The following is an 18,859-nucleotide window of genomic DNA, read 5'->3' on the forward strand; positions in this document are numbered from 1 at the left end:
TCATCCAAGATGTTCATGTCTTAAAGAAATTGTTTTTTGAGGAAATCATTTCAGGATTTCTGTCCATATAGTGGATTTCAATGGTGCCCGTGAGTTTGAACTTCCAAAATGCACTTTAAATGCAGATTCAAAGGGCTCTAACGATCCCAGCCAAGAAAGTTGAACAGTTAGGGTATGTCGAAAAACTCCAGCTGAAGAAAATGAGATGGGAGTTTTTCGACATACCCTGCTCTCTTAAAAATAAAGGTGCTTCACGATGTCATAGAAGAACCTTTTTTGTCTAAATGGTTCCATAAAGAACCTTAAACATCTGAAGAGCCTTTCTGTTTTACAAAGGTTCTTTGTGGTGAAAGAAGGTTCTTCAGATTATAAAAGGGTAAAAAAGAAATGGTTCTTTAAAAAAACCTTTGACTGAATGGTTCTTTGTGGAACCAAAAATGGTTCCTCTATGGCATCGCTGTGAAAAACCTTTTAAAGCAGCTTTATTTTTAAGAGTGCAACTGTCTTGAACCGGAATACACAGAGTTCTAGGCAGAACTAGGCAAGACGAGCATTTGCTAGATAAGACACTTCTTTCTCGGCTGGGATCATTTAGAGTCCTTTGAAGCTACATTGAAACTGTATTTTGGAAGTTCAAACTCGTGGGCACCACTGAAGTCCACTATAAGGAGAAAAATCCTGAAAAAACATAATTTCTTGGAAACTCAAACCTGTATAAACTATGTAAGCACCACAGCTCAACATGTGAAGAGCATGTGCAATAGCCAATAACCACTTTGATACTTTAATGTGTTTAGTTGAAAACATGATTTTGGCACAGATGAAAATGAGGCTTGCAAATACTTTTACAACCATTTTTCTATTTTCAAGTGGAAAATAAGTGACTAAACTAACTTTTCCGCACTCACATCAGTCCAACATGGATATTCATGAATAAAGACTTAATATAGAACATAAAAACAATTAGAAATCTATTTCAGTTTTTTAAATTTGGCAGTACATTATCCGTTTAGACAGTCTACAAAACTTCAGTCTCAGTAACTTCCTCTTCTGTTTGCCCTTTTCTCTGTCTCTCACAAATGACAGTAACTGTGTTTATAAATAATTTTCTTCCTATGTCATTATTCCTTATCAATATCTTGATAAGGAATAATGATATCGCTATCAGCACTGGGCGTTGAACTAGAAGTCACAGCTATTCATTAAATAAAAGCCTGTGATACTTGCAGTCTGCAGCTCAACACATTACTTTAGATCGCTCTAATTCGAAATAAATATCATTGCATTAGATTCATAGTTATTATTATATCTAATGATATATTATATCATAATGACAGGGCTAGTTTACAAGAAAATAAAAATTCTGTCATCATTTACTCACCCTCATGTGGTATGACATTCTTCTGCAAAACATAAACAATTATCCAAAATGTCTGCATTTCTTCTTTTTTTTTTTTTTTTTTTCTAGGCCCTACAATGAAATTCAGTGGTTACCAAAACTATTTGGTAACCAACATTTCTTCAAAATATCAACCTATATTTATTTTTCCACAGTAGAAAGAAAGTCATTCAGGTTTGGAATGACATCAGATTGAATAAATAATGAATTAAATAAAATGAATTATTTTCAGGTGAGCTGTGACTTTCAAGGGGTTTTTGAGTGTTTTCACAACCTGTTTCAAATGTAATTCCTTTTTATTCTCACCAGAAGTTCTTAACGTAGGTATCAGTGTTAGCAAGTTGTTTCTATTTTCCCTTTTAAATTTTTTCCTTTGCAGAGCGTCACAGAATAAATCCACTGGTGCTCTGGACAAAGGAGTGTTTGTCAGTGAATTATAAGGCCAATGGCGGGTATATTTGGCTGCTCTCTTCAGATGTAGTTAGTCATAAGGGTGGTACTTCCTGTCTTTTCAGATAGAACTGCTGTTTATTCCTTTATGTAATCAACTTTCATGGGGTTTTGAACAGACCCAGGTTTTGATTTATCCTCATTTATTTGTGGTGGTTTTGGAGGACAGACATGTTGGGAGAATTTACACATACAGTAATTGTTCTAAAATAGTTTTATGAAGTCATGTACTAAAGCAAGAGCTGTTGTAAATGGAAAGTTCAAAGGGAGGGACTTGGGTTAAATGCTTTTTGGAGCTTAAAAACATTGAAGCAGACATTTGAAAGTCAGATTACACTTAAAGGCTTCCAAAGTGAATCGTGTTTGTTCAAATGGCTGGGTCTAGATAGCATGTCTGTGCCTTTGTTTGAACACACACACACAGTTTGAACTCTGTACCTGGATGGGTGAATTCACAGGGTGTGTCTGTACCTGAGCAATTTCACACCAAAGGGAGAAAGAAAGAGCAGACTAGTACTGTAGATTGTACAGTGAAGCTGAACACAGGATTTAATACCTACAGGTGGTGCTCATTCGCTTATTTAGCATATTTCTCAACTGGGTTTTGACATAAATTTCACGATTTGATTCTGATTCACAAGCTGGTAATTCGATATTGATTATTTTGGATAAATATCAAGTGCAGTACATGAAAAAATCTCTGCAATCTGCAAACTAATGCTGTAAAATACAAATAAGAATCAGGTCCTATACATTACTATAATACTGATGGTTAAAATGAACTGATTTGTATACAAATGCTTACATTACACTCAGTTTTTTTATAATTATAAAGTTACAATTTAATTATATTTCTACTTTAATTCATTTTTTTAAACATTTAAATAGTGGCTGTTTATTTAAACAAACTAAACATTGAAGAACGGTAAAAATTATAATGAGTATTAGGGCTGCAAAACGATTAATCACGATGAATCGTATTCAAAATAAAAGTTTTATGTTTACTTACTATATGTGTGTGTACTGTGTATATTTATTATGCATATATAAATAGACACACATGTATATATTAAGGAAAAATATTATATATAAAATATTTACATTTATATATAATATAAATGATATACAACTATAAATATATATACATACAAATATTTTGTTTTTAAAAACAGTATGTACATATATGTGTGTGTATTTATATACATAATAAATATACAGTACACACACATATAGTATGTAAACATAAACTTTTATTTTGAATGTGATTACTTGCGATTAATTGTTTTGCAGTCCTAATGAAGATATTATATGGTGCATATATTTAGCGAGATACCCTTCTCTAAAGTTAATTTTTCTAGCTGACTAATGAGTTTTTGGTCACCAAATATGTTTTTTTCTAAAGTAAATGTGACGTTACCGGATATTGTTAACAAGCTGTTGTACTGACGTCTCAATTGGTTGAAACACTGATTACATGAGACAAGATACAGATTTGGCGGCGCCACAGAGATCTGTCTCTCAACATTAAACAGCAATAAAAAACAACATTTAAAGTTTGAATACTGTAATAAAATAGACTGAATTTGAAATCTGAGACTTTGTTTCATATCAAAAGTAACAAAGCACAAAGCTTATTACGATTTATTGGATGGGAGGTGCACTACGTTACGTTCATTAACTTAAAACAGGCTCGACTAATCGGTTCTTGGGAATTAAGAATCGATATAGTTTCATGAAAATGAGAATCAGTTAAAATCGAGAAATCTGTATTTTTTACCTAGACCTTTTTAATCTATTGTTGAGGTCACATTAGATTTTTAGCGAAAATTTTTCAGCAGAAAAGTCCGTTGTCAATAGTGCGATGTGTTATCTGATTCTTCTGTATTTTATGTAATTTTGTGTTTCAGGGAGACATTGAGAAAGGTCTGGAGATGAAGAAACTGGTTCTGTCTGGTTTTCTGGCCAGTGAAGAGATCTATATTAACCAGCTGGAGGCGTTGCTGCTGGTGAGTACCATTGCCACAAATGTCGTCACTCACACTTCATAAGAAACCTGATGTGGGAACTTCACAGTCCTGATCTGTGTGACACTATGTGGAGTGTGTGTGGAGTGTTAGAATGCTGAATACCAGTATTTGAGGTAAACAGGCCGTTTGTCTTATTTTATTTTATACTTCCAAAACAATGCCCCTTGCAGTTTGTACTACTTTAAGACTATGCTTTTAATCCAAATAACCCCGGTTTGATTGGATTTAAGTGTTTGTTTAGAATAAATTCACTCTTATATTTTATTTTTTTAAAAAAAAAAATGGGAAAAAGCAGGTTTTCCTCAATATGGCTGCTTAGAGTGCAGCGTAAAGAGCATGCGTACACTATTTATAGAAAATGCTGAAATCTAATGTCTACCAGTACTTTGTTCCTCTGTTTGAACGTGTCATTTCCTGCCAGTCTTTTTTTTTAAACTGTTGTTCAGTGCATTCATTCTGTGCAATAATGTATCACAGCGGTCAAAGCAGTATTATCTTGCTTTGCCATTATTTCTAATCATGGTCTAATGGAAGCTGAATCAGAATGGGATTTCTAGATCATTCATTGAGACTGATAAGAGCAAACGCAGAGCAAAAAACTAAAATAAACCCCTGAGATGAACAAAGGCTTCCTCTCTCCAGGTATTAAACAAAACAAACTAGTAACCACTGAAATCCACTGTGAGTATTTTTTTAGTGTGCTAATTATGCCAGACACACACTGTGCCACCTGCTGTTACAGTCTTTTAAGGAGCACCTGGATATCTCCTGTCTGAGTTTAAGTAAACCTGCTGATGAGTTAAGTTAAAGTGGACTTGGGTCTTTATATACTTCTGCTCTCTGCTGCACACTTCCCGTCCAAACATTACTCAGCACTTTGGACCCGCAAGGAACATAGCTATGAATACTGTGGCTGAGCGGATTTATAAATGGGCAAGCACACATTTATTCATCTTCTCCAATCATTTCTTGAAATGACTGAGGGGAACATGATTTCTGTCTTGCTGACGTCGGATGTCTGGCACTGCTGATAAGATTGTCAATATCCAGTAATGTGTTTTTTGATAGAGACCACTCCACGGAATAGCCAAGTGCACTTCCAAAACTTTATCTGTCAAAGATTTACTTTTACACCACTGTTCAGAAGTTCATCAAAACTCATGAAATAACACATGAATGTATGATCAGAGTTTCTGTGGCTCTTAGAAAGGATTGAATTTTTTGGCTTTTAGTATGAATATGTTAGCTTTAAGGTTGTCAGTAAGCTAGTGTGTTTCAAAACAGTGACAAAATTTCCATTTAAAAGATAAAAACATTAAAAACGTTAAACATATTGTCTCACTTTCGCCAATATGGATCAAGTATTTTAGCACTTTAGCTTTTCATCAAACTTTCTGTCCAATCAAATGCTCTCTAGAATCCTAAGCGTCCCACCCCCTACACTTTAAATAGATGCTGAAGCTGCAGCTGAAATTGGTCACTTGTTCACAGAATTAGTGTTTTCTGTACGGTAAGTGGCACGTAGTGCACTATATAAGGGATAGGAACGATTCAGACAATGTAAATGCATTCTGTTGGGTCAAATGAAGTCTGGTTTCACTTTGTGTCACCTGAATCACCTTAGCGCGAACACAGTCTGCTTTGGTCCAGAGACTAGATGGCACGTAGCGGATACTGTGGGTGAGTCAGCGCAGACCACAAAACGTATGGGACCCATTTGAATTCTACACAGAATTATATATAGCATAGCGATATGGATGAGATTGTGGCTGTCATACGCTGCCAAATGTTGCTTTACCCAGCTCAACAGCTCTGGCCGAAGGTGTGATATAAACAAAACACTACTGGCTATTTTAAAAATGGGACAGGGCTGCTTGATATGTCCCACCCTGTCTTCCTGTTTCAGTTAAAATTATGTTAACGCATAGAATAACGTGGTGTGTTTCAAAGCACTTCAGTGGACCTTTAAATGACCCTTCAACAAATTAAGGCCTTAAAATATCATTGCATTGAAGCTGAAAATCCTAAATTATAAAGTCACTGCATTAAATGTTGCTTACATGGCTAAGAATTAATATCTTCCTCAGTGTTTTTGTTTTGTCTTCCAGTACAAATATCTAAACATCCTTAAATCAAGATAAATTCACTGGAGATGCAAAATAAAGATATAAAGTCTTATGCTTAAAACAAGAACAACTAACACTTGTTTTGAATTATGTAGATTTTTATGTTAAGCATGATTTTTGCAGTTAATCCATGCTTTTTGAATTTTCTTTGGTCTTAAAAACATCTTTAAAAAGTCTTACATGTACCTTAATTAAACAAATTAAGGAATCCTTCATTTGTGTTCCAGAGATGAATGAACGTTGTAAGGGTTTGGAATGACATGAGCGTGACTAAATTATGACAGTAGAGCTGAAGTACAATGTTTATCACACCAAATTTTAGCAGATTTCAATTATTTGTCCTGGTGTGAACAGGTCTTTCTCTATATCAAATTCAGGGTCAAACGCCTTTGACAGGTAGTGTACAAATTAATGAAGTTAGCTCACAGAAGAGCTTCCAGAAGAGTTTGTAATTAAATCCTTCTCTTCTGGTAAAGGATGGAATTCGGTGACTACCACAGTAGTAAAGATCATACAGTGTTCAGACTGCAAACTGTGAGAGGTTGCGTATGTGGTCAACGGTCTGACTCCAGGTCAGGGAATTTCATTAAACACGCTGTTACTGAGTGACACATTTAACTCTAGATACCCTCAGGGTGATGATTCCTGAAATTGGTGCTATTTGCTGCTTTAGATTAACTGTAACCAAAAGTTAACCAAAAGGGTCCAAGAGATGCTGCTTCAGCAGTAGTGGATTATTTTAGACTTCCTTGTGTTGTTTTACTTAAAACATGACTCATTTGTCCTAAAGCTCAGTTAAAGACCATGTGGTGTTTTGTGGCTTTTAGTGTGTCATTTCTGGTCTATGTATATGATAGTGTAGTCCTAAAAATGACTATATTGACTTCTATGACAAATGTGCACTTTGGGTTTTTTGGGGGGTTAGTATGGAATTTTTTTGTTTATTTGTTTTTGAAAGAAAGTAATATACTTTTGTTTATTATATTTATCCAAAGTAACAGTATAGACATGTATAATGTTATAAAAGATTTCTATTTCAAATAAATCGTTCTTTTGAATTTTTAATTCATCAAAGAATCCTGGTTTCTGCAAAAAGTATTAAGCAACTTTCAACACTGACAATAATGAGAAATTGGTGTTTCTTAAACACCAAATCAGAATATTAAAATTTCTGAAAGATCATGTGACACTGAAGTCTAGAGTAATGGCTGCTGAAGATTCAGCTTTGCTATCACAGGAGTAAATTAAATTTAACCCCATTTTTATATAAATTATATAAAAATTATATACATTTTTTTATATAAATGTTAAAATATGACTGCATTTTTGATCAAATAACTGCAGCTTTTGGTGACACTGGCACATATACACACCAGCTAAATTCGGTTGTCAGTTCTCCTTTTACTCCTTAATCGCTTTCTGTACACACGTTTCACTAAAATGTGGGAGTGACAACCGCATTCGACAACCACATTAACTCCCTGAAAAATACAGGTAATAAAAAACACATTTACAGACTCTACGCAGTGTGTACGGAACTGAACTGAGCATGAATGACTCAATCTTTTTAACATTATATTACAATAGAAATGAAAATTTGTGTAAGTTTTTCTCTTTTGGGAAAATGGCCAAAGCATTATCAGTGGCCAAAAAAAAATGGCCAAAGCATTGATCCAATGAAATGCTCACATTAACAAGCTGCAAATCATCACGATTTGTGACTGTGATGTAACAAAAGGTTATGGGTGATTTTAAAAGAAACAGGCTTTGATGTCCCGCCCAAACATCCTGCTATAATCAAAAATACATCAATACAGGAAAGAAAAACTGCACTCTTCAAGCAGTATCGTGATGCGGAGAAGAGCAACTTGAGTCATGCTGATCTGAAAATAACCATCCTGCACTTTAACACAGCGTTATCAACCCTGAAGAAAGAAATGAAAGCTAACACACATGAACACATGTGCTGTGAAATAGTTCTTTTGCTCTCATTTGTTCTTTGTTCATATGCTTTCTCCATTGCAAGTGCAAAGGAAATGAATGTTAATCGATGCATCAATTCACAGGAAGTGGAGAGGGAAATTTACACAACACTACTTGAATACTACATGAATTTTGGCTGAACTAAATGCATCGTAAAAGACTTAGTGGTTTAATTCAGTTTAAATCACATCAGGAGTGGTTGCTAGGCAGTTGTTTGTGGGTATAAAGTGCACAAGATGCAACAGTTACATTGTCATGATCAGGAGTGACACAACCAGACCACATGTATTTTCATGTTAAACCTCAGTCATTTATAAGTAAATTTAAGGGTTTGGAAAGTATGGAAACTTATTGCTTAACATGTACATTTATTGCTTGATATATAAATACATGTGAGTAGTGAACATGCTGACTAATTCATCTCTTCCTCTCTCTCAGCCCATGAAGCCTCTTAAAGCCACAGCTACTACATCAAAGCCTGTGCTGACAATGGAGCAGATTGACACTATTTTCTTCATGATCCAAGACATCTTTGAGATCCATAAGGAGTTTTATGATGCTCTTTCTCCCCACATTCAGCAGTGGGATGAGAAGGTCACTGTCGGACATCTCTTCCAGAAACTGGTGAGTCCACCTGCCACATTGTGTCCTGCCAGACACACCGTTCAAAGGCTTTAGATGGTATTTCTAAATACAGTGAACTCTCTGTTTAGAGTCAGTTAAAAAAAAATACCGTTATTCATCAATAAATTGATCAAGATTGACAGTAAATATATTTATAATGTTACAAAAGATTTCAAATTCAAATAAAATGCTGTTCTTTTACACTTTTACATCAGAGAATTCTGAAAAAAAGTATCATGGCCTCCACAAAAATATTAAGTAGCATAACTGTTTTTAGTATTTATAACATTTATAATAATAATATGAAACAAATCAACATATTTCTGATTTCTGAAGAATCATGTGACACTGAAAACTGGAGTAATAGCTGCTAAAAATTCAGCTTCGCATCACTGGAATCAATTACATTTGAAAATATCTTGAAATAGAAAGCAGTTGTTTTAACCTGTAATAATATTTCACAGTAATAATATTGCTATTACAATTTTTTCTGTATTTTAGATCAATAAATGCAGCCTCGGTGATAATAACAGGTGTCTTTCAAAAACATAAAAGGGGTCATTAAATGAAGAATCAAAATGTTCTTGATATTAATTAGCCAATTCTTTTTTTATCCTTCTGAAAGCCCAGATTTTAATAGAGATCTATTATGCCCCTTTTTACAAGATGTAATATAAGTCTGAGGTGTCCCCAGAATGTGTCTGAGAAGTTTCAGCTCAAAATACCCCACAGATCATTTATTGTATCATTTTAAAAAAGGCCTATTTTGTGTGTAAACAGAAACATGCTGTTTTCATGCATGTCTCTTTACAGGGGTCATCGGATGCAAAGTTCACTTTTACATGTTGTTTGAACATTAATGTGTGTTTGTCATTATCTACACTATAATGATAAAAATCCATGCAGTGTTTTTTAATTAATCTGTAAAAATAATATCCCCTTTTTCAAATCGAGACAAAGGCTGCTCCCACGATAGTTGATTGACATGAGCATCTTACCTCAGACTCGCCTTATATTAGCTGTTTTGATGCGGGAGCAGGGATGTAAGTTAGACAAGAATATCTCAGATTGAGCGATTGAGGTGTTGTGTTGCTGGATGTAATAATGAACGTAGTGGTCATCATTTACTCCCGACATCTGAGCCGCTGAAGATGCAGTGGATTACATTTATTTGTGAAGGGAATGTGCCTCCCGATCTACATAAATGCGTCTATGTTCACGCAAATCACTCGTGATCCAGCTTCACCTACAGCAGATGTGAGTATAAGGTTTTTTTATGAAACTCTGCAATCACCTTTCCTAATAACGTGCTAGTTAGCAAGTTTCATGGCTAAACGCGCTAAATGCGGCTAAAGTAAACAGGCTCGTCACTCCACAGAGAGAAGAGAGGGGCGGGGCAAGCAGAGCTCATTTGCATATAAAGGAGCAATCTATCAGAATGGGCTGATTTTTGCAGAGCTCATTTTGACAAGGTAAATATGGTGTTGTTTTACACAACCATTGAGAATTTTTAACCAAAGCAGTTCTCTTTAAAGTTCTATTTAATCTCTTATTGCACTTAAATTGTCAAATATGCACAAGTTTATGTTAAAAACACCCAGGAGAAAAACAGAAACATTTGGTTATGTCTGTGAAGGTAAATAGCTGGGAAAGAAATCATGTTTAAATTAGATCTGTGTGGCAGCGGTGTAATATACAGTAAATAAATCAATAAATCCACTGCTCTCTTGTCTCCTCTGAGGCTGGGACTCTAAATAGTGTTCTGTGCTTGTCTGTGCAGTCAACAACAACAGTTAGCATGCTTTGCTCACACTTTTGCCATGGCGTTAGAACTGATACACCGTTGTCACTTGAGAAAACACAATGGCGGTGCCTTGGGTAAAAATGTGCAGATTAAAGAGGCCTTAATAGTGTAATGAGATCCGCTTTCTACATCATGGGGGGAGTGAAATCTGAGTGGCATTTTCTGGTTTGGTAGATGCACTGGGGACCCATTTATAGCACTCAAATATGGAAAGTCAGATTTTCATGATATGTCACCTTTAAATCAGAAGTGTCATGACACCACAGTTTCCCTTCGGCACGCCCTTTAACATGCACTAAATATAATGCTAAAATCAACACTTTTCAGCATAATTTAACCTTTAAGAGTTCCACATATAATGCTTATTTCGTACGTAAAGATGTTAGTCAATCATACGGTGTAATTTTGGGTTTAGTCTTTACTTGGGATTAGTCTTTACTTTTTAAACCATCTGTGAGAATTTATCTCTAGCATTATATATTGATCTCTCTTTATACTGGTATGTACTGTATATGTGCTTATCTAGAAAACAATATCTTGCACTACTTTGACTGCAGAAGTATAAAGGAGCATCTGTTGAGACTGAAAGAAACAGCAGAGAGGAGATGCCTAAGTACTGCCCCATGAAAATGAAACACTCAGCTCTTTTTAGGCCTGTGTGTGTATGTGTGTTTACATGAAACTAGAGAAACGGACACTCCACATGTCTATGATGACTATAAAGCTGTCTAGGTAGACAGCTGACTAGGGATATGCCAATGTGTGTCTTACTGACAGACTCTAGATGGAGTACAGCGCTACGCTTTTGTGATCTGTGGAAAATCATTTTTTCCTTTTTATGTGCTGCATGTTGGAAAAATCTGTAAGATTTTGAATGTTTTTTTAAAGAAGCCTTTTCTGCCCATCAAGGCTGCATTTATTTAATTACAAAACAGAAAAAAAATGTAATTTTGTGAAATATTATTGCTATTTAAAATACTGGTTTTCTATTTTAATATACTTTAAAATAAAATTTATTCCTGTGATGCAAAGCTGAATTTTCAGCATCATTAATCCAGTCTTCAGTGTCACATGGTCCTTCAGAAATTATTGTAATATGCAGATTTATTGTCAGTGTTGGAAACTGTTGTGCTCTTTAATATATATATATATATATATATATATGTGTATATATATAAAACCTGTGATACTTTTTTCAGGATTCTTTGATGAATAATAACAGCATTTATTTAAAATATAGTGTATATTGTTAGAAAAGATTTCTAATTTAAAGTTTGGGGTCAGTACAAAAAAAATGAATTAATACTTTTATTCAACAAGGATGTATTAAATTGACAAAAAAAAGTGATAAAGACTTCTGAGTAAAGATTTTTATTGTTAGAAAGGATTTCTATTTTGAATAAATGCTGTTCTTTATAACTTTTTATTCATCAAAGAATCCTGAAAAAGTATACATTTTAAATAAATAAAAAAATAAGCAGCACAACTGTTTCCAACATTAATAATAAATCAGCATATTAGAATGACCTGATGTAATGCCTGATAGAAAACTGTTATTTTAAATTGCATAATAATGTTGCTTTTTTCTCGTTTTTGATCAAATAAATGGAACTTTCATAAGCATAAGAGACTTTTTTAAAAAACATTAAAAATCCTACTTATGCCAAAATTTAGAATGGAAGTATATATCTAATACATAAAATATACTTTATTTCTGTGATGTTAAAGCTGAATTACTTTAGTCCAGTGTCACATGACCATTCAGAAATCTTTCTGTGGTGCTCAAGAAACATTTCTTATTTTCAATGCTGAAAACATTTGTGCTGCTTAACATTTTTGTGGAAACTGTGATCCATTATTTTCCCCTTTTTTTCTCTCTGATGAATCAAATGTCCATAGGAACAGCATTTATGTGAAATGGAAATCTTTTGTGAAATGACAAATGTTTTTACTGTCCCTTTTGATCAGTTTAATACATCTTAGTTGAAGAAAATGACTAATTTCTTAAAAAAAAAAATTAATCCAACCTGTTTAACTGTAGTGTGAGTTAAATAAAACCAGGAATATGCTATACTCTAACTCAGAGCTAAAGGCGTGATGCAAAATATTAAATTTTATAATTTGATCAGTTAACATTTATTAAGGGTCATGAGAAATGCGAATGACAGGTTATTTCTGTACAGTTAAAAGTCAAGTGGGCCTCATCATTTTATATCAGTCATCAAGCTGATTGATATAAAATATTTTTTTTTTGACAATATTTGATGTCTATCTCAATGATTATGGATTTTCTGCATGACTTGTAAATGTGATTTCCCCTTCCAGTTAGAGGAACCATATGAGGCTTAAACAAGTGTTGTTGCTAAGCAGATTTCAAATGTTTAATGCCCAAAAAATAAGTCTAGTTAAAATTGTCCAGTTATTTTTTCCACTCTTCATCACAAAATGAATGCAAAAATTAATTAATTACATTTATTATCACCAAAATAACAAACTACATAGTAAAACTGCTATACATTAATTAGAAAACAGAACTGCTCAGATAAAAAAAAGCACAAATCTTTTTTTGTGCAGTTAAATTAATTGTTCCACTCTGGATGAATTTTGTTAGTCTTTACCCAGCATGCTTTACTGCTCATCATTACAGGTTACACTTCATTTATCTCCTGAACCAAACACCAGATGGCAGGAGGTTATGAAACAAGACTTTTCTGAAAGATTTTTCTCCATGCACACACACACACACAAGCACCTGTGATTAGTACAACATTGCGACAGTGGTTGAGTTAGCAGATGGAGTAATTACAGTCTCCCTATTGCTCTAGAAACTCAGTGAAGAGGAAAAGAAGCATGAAAGACTAAGACTAAAATGGACAAGAAGAAAAAAGTTCTCTGTTTGAACAGAAGGAAAGGTTTAGGATGAGCAAATCCAGACGGAGTTGATTGGAGGCAGAGTTTCTCTCTATTAGTCACCCTTCACTCTTTCTTTCATTCTCTCTCTCACTCTCCCACTCATTAGCTCTGCACTTCTCTTCCCACCAATGTTCCTCTCTTCACCTCGTCTTTGTGACGTGCGCGTGCGTATCAGAGCTCGTCTGTGAAAAGTCAGAGCGCTTGATGCGGGGTTGCTAGGCGACGAAGGCATGTTCGTGTGATGTGTTGTGTTCCAGACTTCTCTCGAGCAGCGGGAAAGAGGAGCATGCTGGGATGGAGATTGAGAACACAGGGTCTCATCATGCAGTTCTCACCTCAGGGCACAAATATAAAGCAATCCATAATTGTACCTAAGCCAGGAATCACAGCAGAGAAGACAGGTCATAAGACAATAGTACGAGAAAAGAGCTAGAGGCCAAGTCAGAATTTGATCTTCTAAGATCTTCTTACTTTGTTAAAATCACCATAGTCTAAATAATTCGTTAAACATTTAATTCCACAAACCTTGGAAAATTCAGGTAAAACAGCTTTTTGATCTTCTGAAGTGCACATTGTATTATAAGTGCACAAGTTATCTAAGCCATGTGGATGTGGACAGAAAAGTTAGTCGATCGCTTGAAACACTTTGATTGAGCAACTTCAAATTATGCTGCTGTGCTGCATCCAGTTGCAAAAACACGAATAAAAATATTTGACATTGTGGGACATTTTTATTCGTGTTTTTAACAATATCATTGTTTTTCAAATTTCCATATTAAAGGATTACAGAATCAAGAAGTTTTTAGCTATCTAAAGTATATATCTGTTTATTTGACAGGTCATATATATTGATTCATTTCCGTTTATATCAGTGAATATTATATAAAATTGATATAAAATTAACAACGATTGTTATGCTTTTGTTACTTACTATCTTTAAATTAAATAGTGTAGTATCATATACTGTACACTGCCATTCAAAAGTTTGGGATCAGTAAGATTTTGAAGTCTCTTATGCTTGTCAAGGCTGTATTTATTTGATTAAAAATACACTGTAAAAAAAATGGTGGTTTAAACTTAAAATAATTACCCCACTGACTTAAAATTTTTGTCAAAAAAAAAAAAAAACTAAAAGTTTAGTCAACAAATATCTTAAGTTGTCACTTAGTTCAACTTAATATTTTAAGTTGACTAAACTTATTTGAGTTGACTAAACTAAGGCAGTGAGGTAACTATTTATTTTAAGTTGAATTTTTTTTACAGTGTACAGGAAAAAACTGTAATATTGTGAAATATTACTGCAATTTCTAATATTGGTTTCATATTTTATTATGCTTTAAAATATTATTTATTTCTGTTAAACACAGTTCCAGTGCAGCAATTCATATGAAATTTTGATCAGACATTGGTATTAACTCAAGAAATCTGCACAGATAAAGAAATCATAATATTACAGTCCATAAAAACAATTGAACGACAAAGGAAAAATGCACTGAATGCAGTAACAAAAAAGCAGTACACCAAGGCAAGACAAGGCTTTAAAGGAGAAGTCCACTTCCAAAACAAAGATTCACATATAATGTACTCACCCCCTTGTCATTCAAGATGTTCATGTCTTTCTTCAGTCGTAAAGAAATTGTTTTTTGAGGAAAACATTTCAGCATTTTTCTTCATATAATGGACTGATATGGTGCCCCGATTTTGAACTTCCAAAATGCAGTTTAAATGTGGCTTCAGACAATCCCAAATGCGGTTGTAAACGATCCCAGCAGAGGAAGAAGGGTCTTATCTAGCGAAACAATCAGTTAAAAAATTAATTTAATAAAGTTAATAAAAGTTAAAAAAAAATACAATTTAAATACTTTTTATTCTCAAATGCTCGTCTTGCCTCGCTCTCATTGAACTCTGTGTATTCTGGCTCAAGACAGTTAGGGTATGTCGAAAAACAATCTTATTTTCTCTCTCAACTTCAAAAATCATTTCAAAATCATCCGACACCCTTAACCAAAAAGGTAAAAAACAGCGATATAGGGCGATTTTGAAGTTGAGGGAGAACATGAGATGGGAGTTTTTGGACATACCCTAACTTTCATAAACCGAAAAAAAAAAACAGTCCAGGCAGAGTAAGACAGGATGAGCGTTGACATTAAAAAGTATATAAATTGTATTATTTTTATTAAAATAACTGATCGTTTCTCTAGATAAGACCCTTCTTTCTCGGCTGGAATCATTTACAACCACATTTAGGATCAGTTAAAGCCGCATTTAAACTGCATTTTGGAAGTTCAAAATCGGGCACCATATCAGTCCATTATATGGAGAAAAATCCTGAAATGTTTTCCTCAAAAAACATAATTTCTTTATGACTGAAGAAAGAAAGACATGAACATCTTGGATGACAAGGGGGTGAGTACATTATATGTGAATCTTTGTTTTGGAAGTGAACTTCTCCTTTAAACTTTTTAATGTGTTGTAATATGATGCTTTCTTTATCTGTGTGGATTTCTTTTTCCTGGTCAAAATTTAATGTGAATTGCTGTATTGGAACTGTGTTAAAAGTTAAAAAGTAAAAAAAAAAAAAATGTTGACATGTTGCATACTTACAATATTTCCCCCCTTACTGTATTTGCCATTGTATCAATTAACCACCAATCTGAAAGATGAATACAGCTTTGAATCATTTAAATTATTAAGAACAATTTTACATTTTATTTCTCATTTAATTACATACAATCAACTGTTAATCACTTTACAAATTCAGTTATTGTTTAAAGATAGAAAATAGGGGTTGACTGATATGTTTTTCAGGGCCGATGACTGAAAAACTGATACCGATGAAGTAGAATGATAACCAATATTTTGAACCGATATATATGTCTGGTGTCAAAATTAAGAATAATAAGGGCTCTGACAAAAGCTTTCTTTTAATGCTTTTAAATGCTGTTTTAAAAATGACTGATACTGGTAGCCATTAAAATATTTTATATATATCGGCACCGATAATTGGTTAACCTCTAATAGAAAACATTTAGGAAACATAGCGACAGCATTGATACATTTAGAGACGAGTTTGAAAGGAAACTAGTCTTTGTTAGATTTCCAAAAAAACCCAAAAAAACAAGAATCTGGCACACAGTGCTTGAGAGCTCCTGGAATAGTATTAAAAATTCTACAGATGGGTAGAATGCTTATGCTTGTAATACTGCTATCCACTTACAGACACCTCATTTTGAAAGTTAAATTTTGGCTGGTTAACATCAAATCGTTTCTCTGTTTGAGTATCTTGACCAACCAGACACGTCAACTTAGGCTTAATAAATGGTGTGAGTTTGGGTTTGCTGACCCAAGACAGATGGAGGAGTGTTTGTGAGAACATTGTGAAAACCATTTTTTTTATTTGTGCTATTCCTTTTGATGAGGCTAGTGCTGAAGAAATGACACGCTTTAATATGAGACCCCAGGATGATTGTGCTTCACTCTGCATGGGCATCATAACAGTTCTTCATGTTCCTCTGACTGTTATTAGAGCAAATGATCTGAAGTGGTGTGATGAATCCTGCTTTAAACTTCCCATCTTTCGGTCTCCAGAGCTCTCAGCAGAAGCTCTGTTGTCTGTATCTCATGTCTTATCCTGAGGATGAACTCGCTGCAGCAGAAAGCGTCCACTGTGAACACACTTTGATGAATGTTCTAAGAGGTCTACAGATGAAATGAATGTTTCAGCATTGCCATTTTTCAGTCTCTTTCATCCCGCTGTGTCTCCAGCCTCTAGTCCTTCCATTCTTTTCCTCCTCTTCTCTGAGGTTTTCCCATACCATCACCTTTCTCTCTCTGTCTCTGTGTTTGTATTGCATTTAACCCCTGGTTCTTCTGATTGTTTTCTCAGGCCAGTCAGCTTGGTGTGTACAAAGCCTTTGTGGACAACTATAAAGTGGCAGTGGAGACGGCGGAGAAATGCAGTCAGGCCAACAGCCAGTTTCAGAAGATCTCTGAGGTGAGCTCATCTACCACAATACACTATAGTATACTTTAGTAATGAGGTGGAGCCAATATTTGAAATGGTCAGGAATTGGCCATTGTCCAGTCATTGATCCGTATTAAATGTTCCCCAATGTGGATTAAAATCTGTATCTAATATTTTAATATTGAAATATGAAATGATAGATGATCGATTACTTTTAAATATGAAACTAAAACTGCCAGTAGGCCTAAGTGGTGCCAAGTTACTGCCTTAGTGAGTCTTAAGAAACCAATTTGTTCAAAATGGCGAATTTATTTAGGAACTAAGCATATAGCTGTCTGAAATTGCTCACTCATTCAACCGTTCACTAATCCCTATATAGTGTATAGCAGTTGAGTGCACTATATCAGAAAGAAGTGAACAAAATGAAGTAAATTAATTCGGACGATTTGTTTTATAATGCTTATGTTCATAATCGTCTTTGCCGATATCCGATATGTCAGTATTTTTGGCCGATGCCGAGACCGATGTATTTTCTTTTGTTTGGAACCAACGCTCAGTTTTTTTGGTTAGTTTTTAACAATTTGTTAGAATTAAATAAATAATAATGAAGTTCTTTTATAATGACAGTACATTGAAGCTTTGAAAATAACTACAAAAAAACTATATATCAATTGCTGCTTTTTTTTTCTTCAGAAAAATGCAGTGGTAACATTAACATTTTATCTTAATATGTAACATTTGTAGATCTAAAGCAAAAGAAATCCAAAAAATATTTTAGAGCTCCTAATTTGTTTAAAAAATGTAACATATTACACAATTATTTAATTTAGTGTCGTGTTTGTGAATTTTTATTTTAATTTTTTTTTTTATTTATTTATGTAAGCTATAGCTTCTGATTGTTAAATCAAAACACTCTTGATTTTATCGACATCAGTTTCTGCTTTATTTAATCAGAACCACAGTCTAAATGTTATTTGTGTTTTTTACTTTAATTTTATTAGAAGTTGGGCAACAGCGCCCCCTATGGAATTAAAACTCCTTACCTAAGGGCATTAGTACCCAGGGGAGGCTGCTGCTGCCACTGAACCTGCTATTACTGTTTACTCTATCACACACCAAATGCATTCAATCTGTAATGCATTCTCAGATTAAATGCAGGTCAAAAAAGCACACTCATTTAATAATGATTTATGTGTTTTGTTTTTTTAGATGAACAATGGTTCTGTAACTATTTTCATTGGCAAAATAAATCAAAACTACAACGTCGTGTAGTTTGTGTGCCATGTTAAAAAAATGCAAAAATGCAAAATTACAAGATTAAAGTTGTAATATTTCAAGATTTAAGTTGAAATTATGAGAATGAAGTCATAATACTATGAGAATAAAGTCAAAGTGTTTTGAGAATAAAGTCAAAATGTTTAAGAATAAAGTCAATTACGAAAATTAATTTGTAGCAATTATGCGATTAAAGTATATTATACGAATAATATTTTGAGAGTATATACAAGCTTATTGAGCATTCTTAAAACATTTAAACTTTATTCTACAAATTTTGATTTTATTCTCGTA

The 18,859-nt window shown here is 33.9% G+C and overlaps 1 protein-coding gene across 3 annotated transcripts in view; it reads left to right on the plus strand.

The window, feature by feature from the left end:
• abr (ABR activator of RhoGEF and GTPase) overlaps positions 1 to 18,859 on the plus strand; it is a 191,447-nt gene that overhangs the window by 77,828 nt on the left and 94,760 nt on the right. For all 3 annotated transcript variants that reach the window (XM_051109096.1, XM_051109097.1, XM_051109098.1), the window contains 3 exons: positions 3,757 to 3,855; positions 8,424 to 8,609; positions 17,213 to 17,320. In XM_051109096.1, coding sequence (XP_050965053.1) covers positions 3,757 to 3,855; positions 8,424 to 8,609; positions 17,213 to 17,320 — 393 coding nt within the window. The remainder of the gene's footprint in view (positions 1 to 3,756; positions 3,856 to 8,423; positions 8,610 to 17,212; positions 17,321 to 18,859) is intronic.

This window comes from Labeo rohita, chromosome 5 (assembly GCF_022985175.1).
Source record: "Labeo rohita strain BAU-BD-2019 chromosome 5, IGBB_LRoh.1.0, whole genome shotgun sequence".
NCBI classification, from domain to species: domain Eukaryota; kingdom Metazoa; phylum Chordata; class Actinopteri; order Cypriniformes; family Cyprinidae; genus Labeo; species Labeo rohita.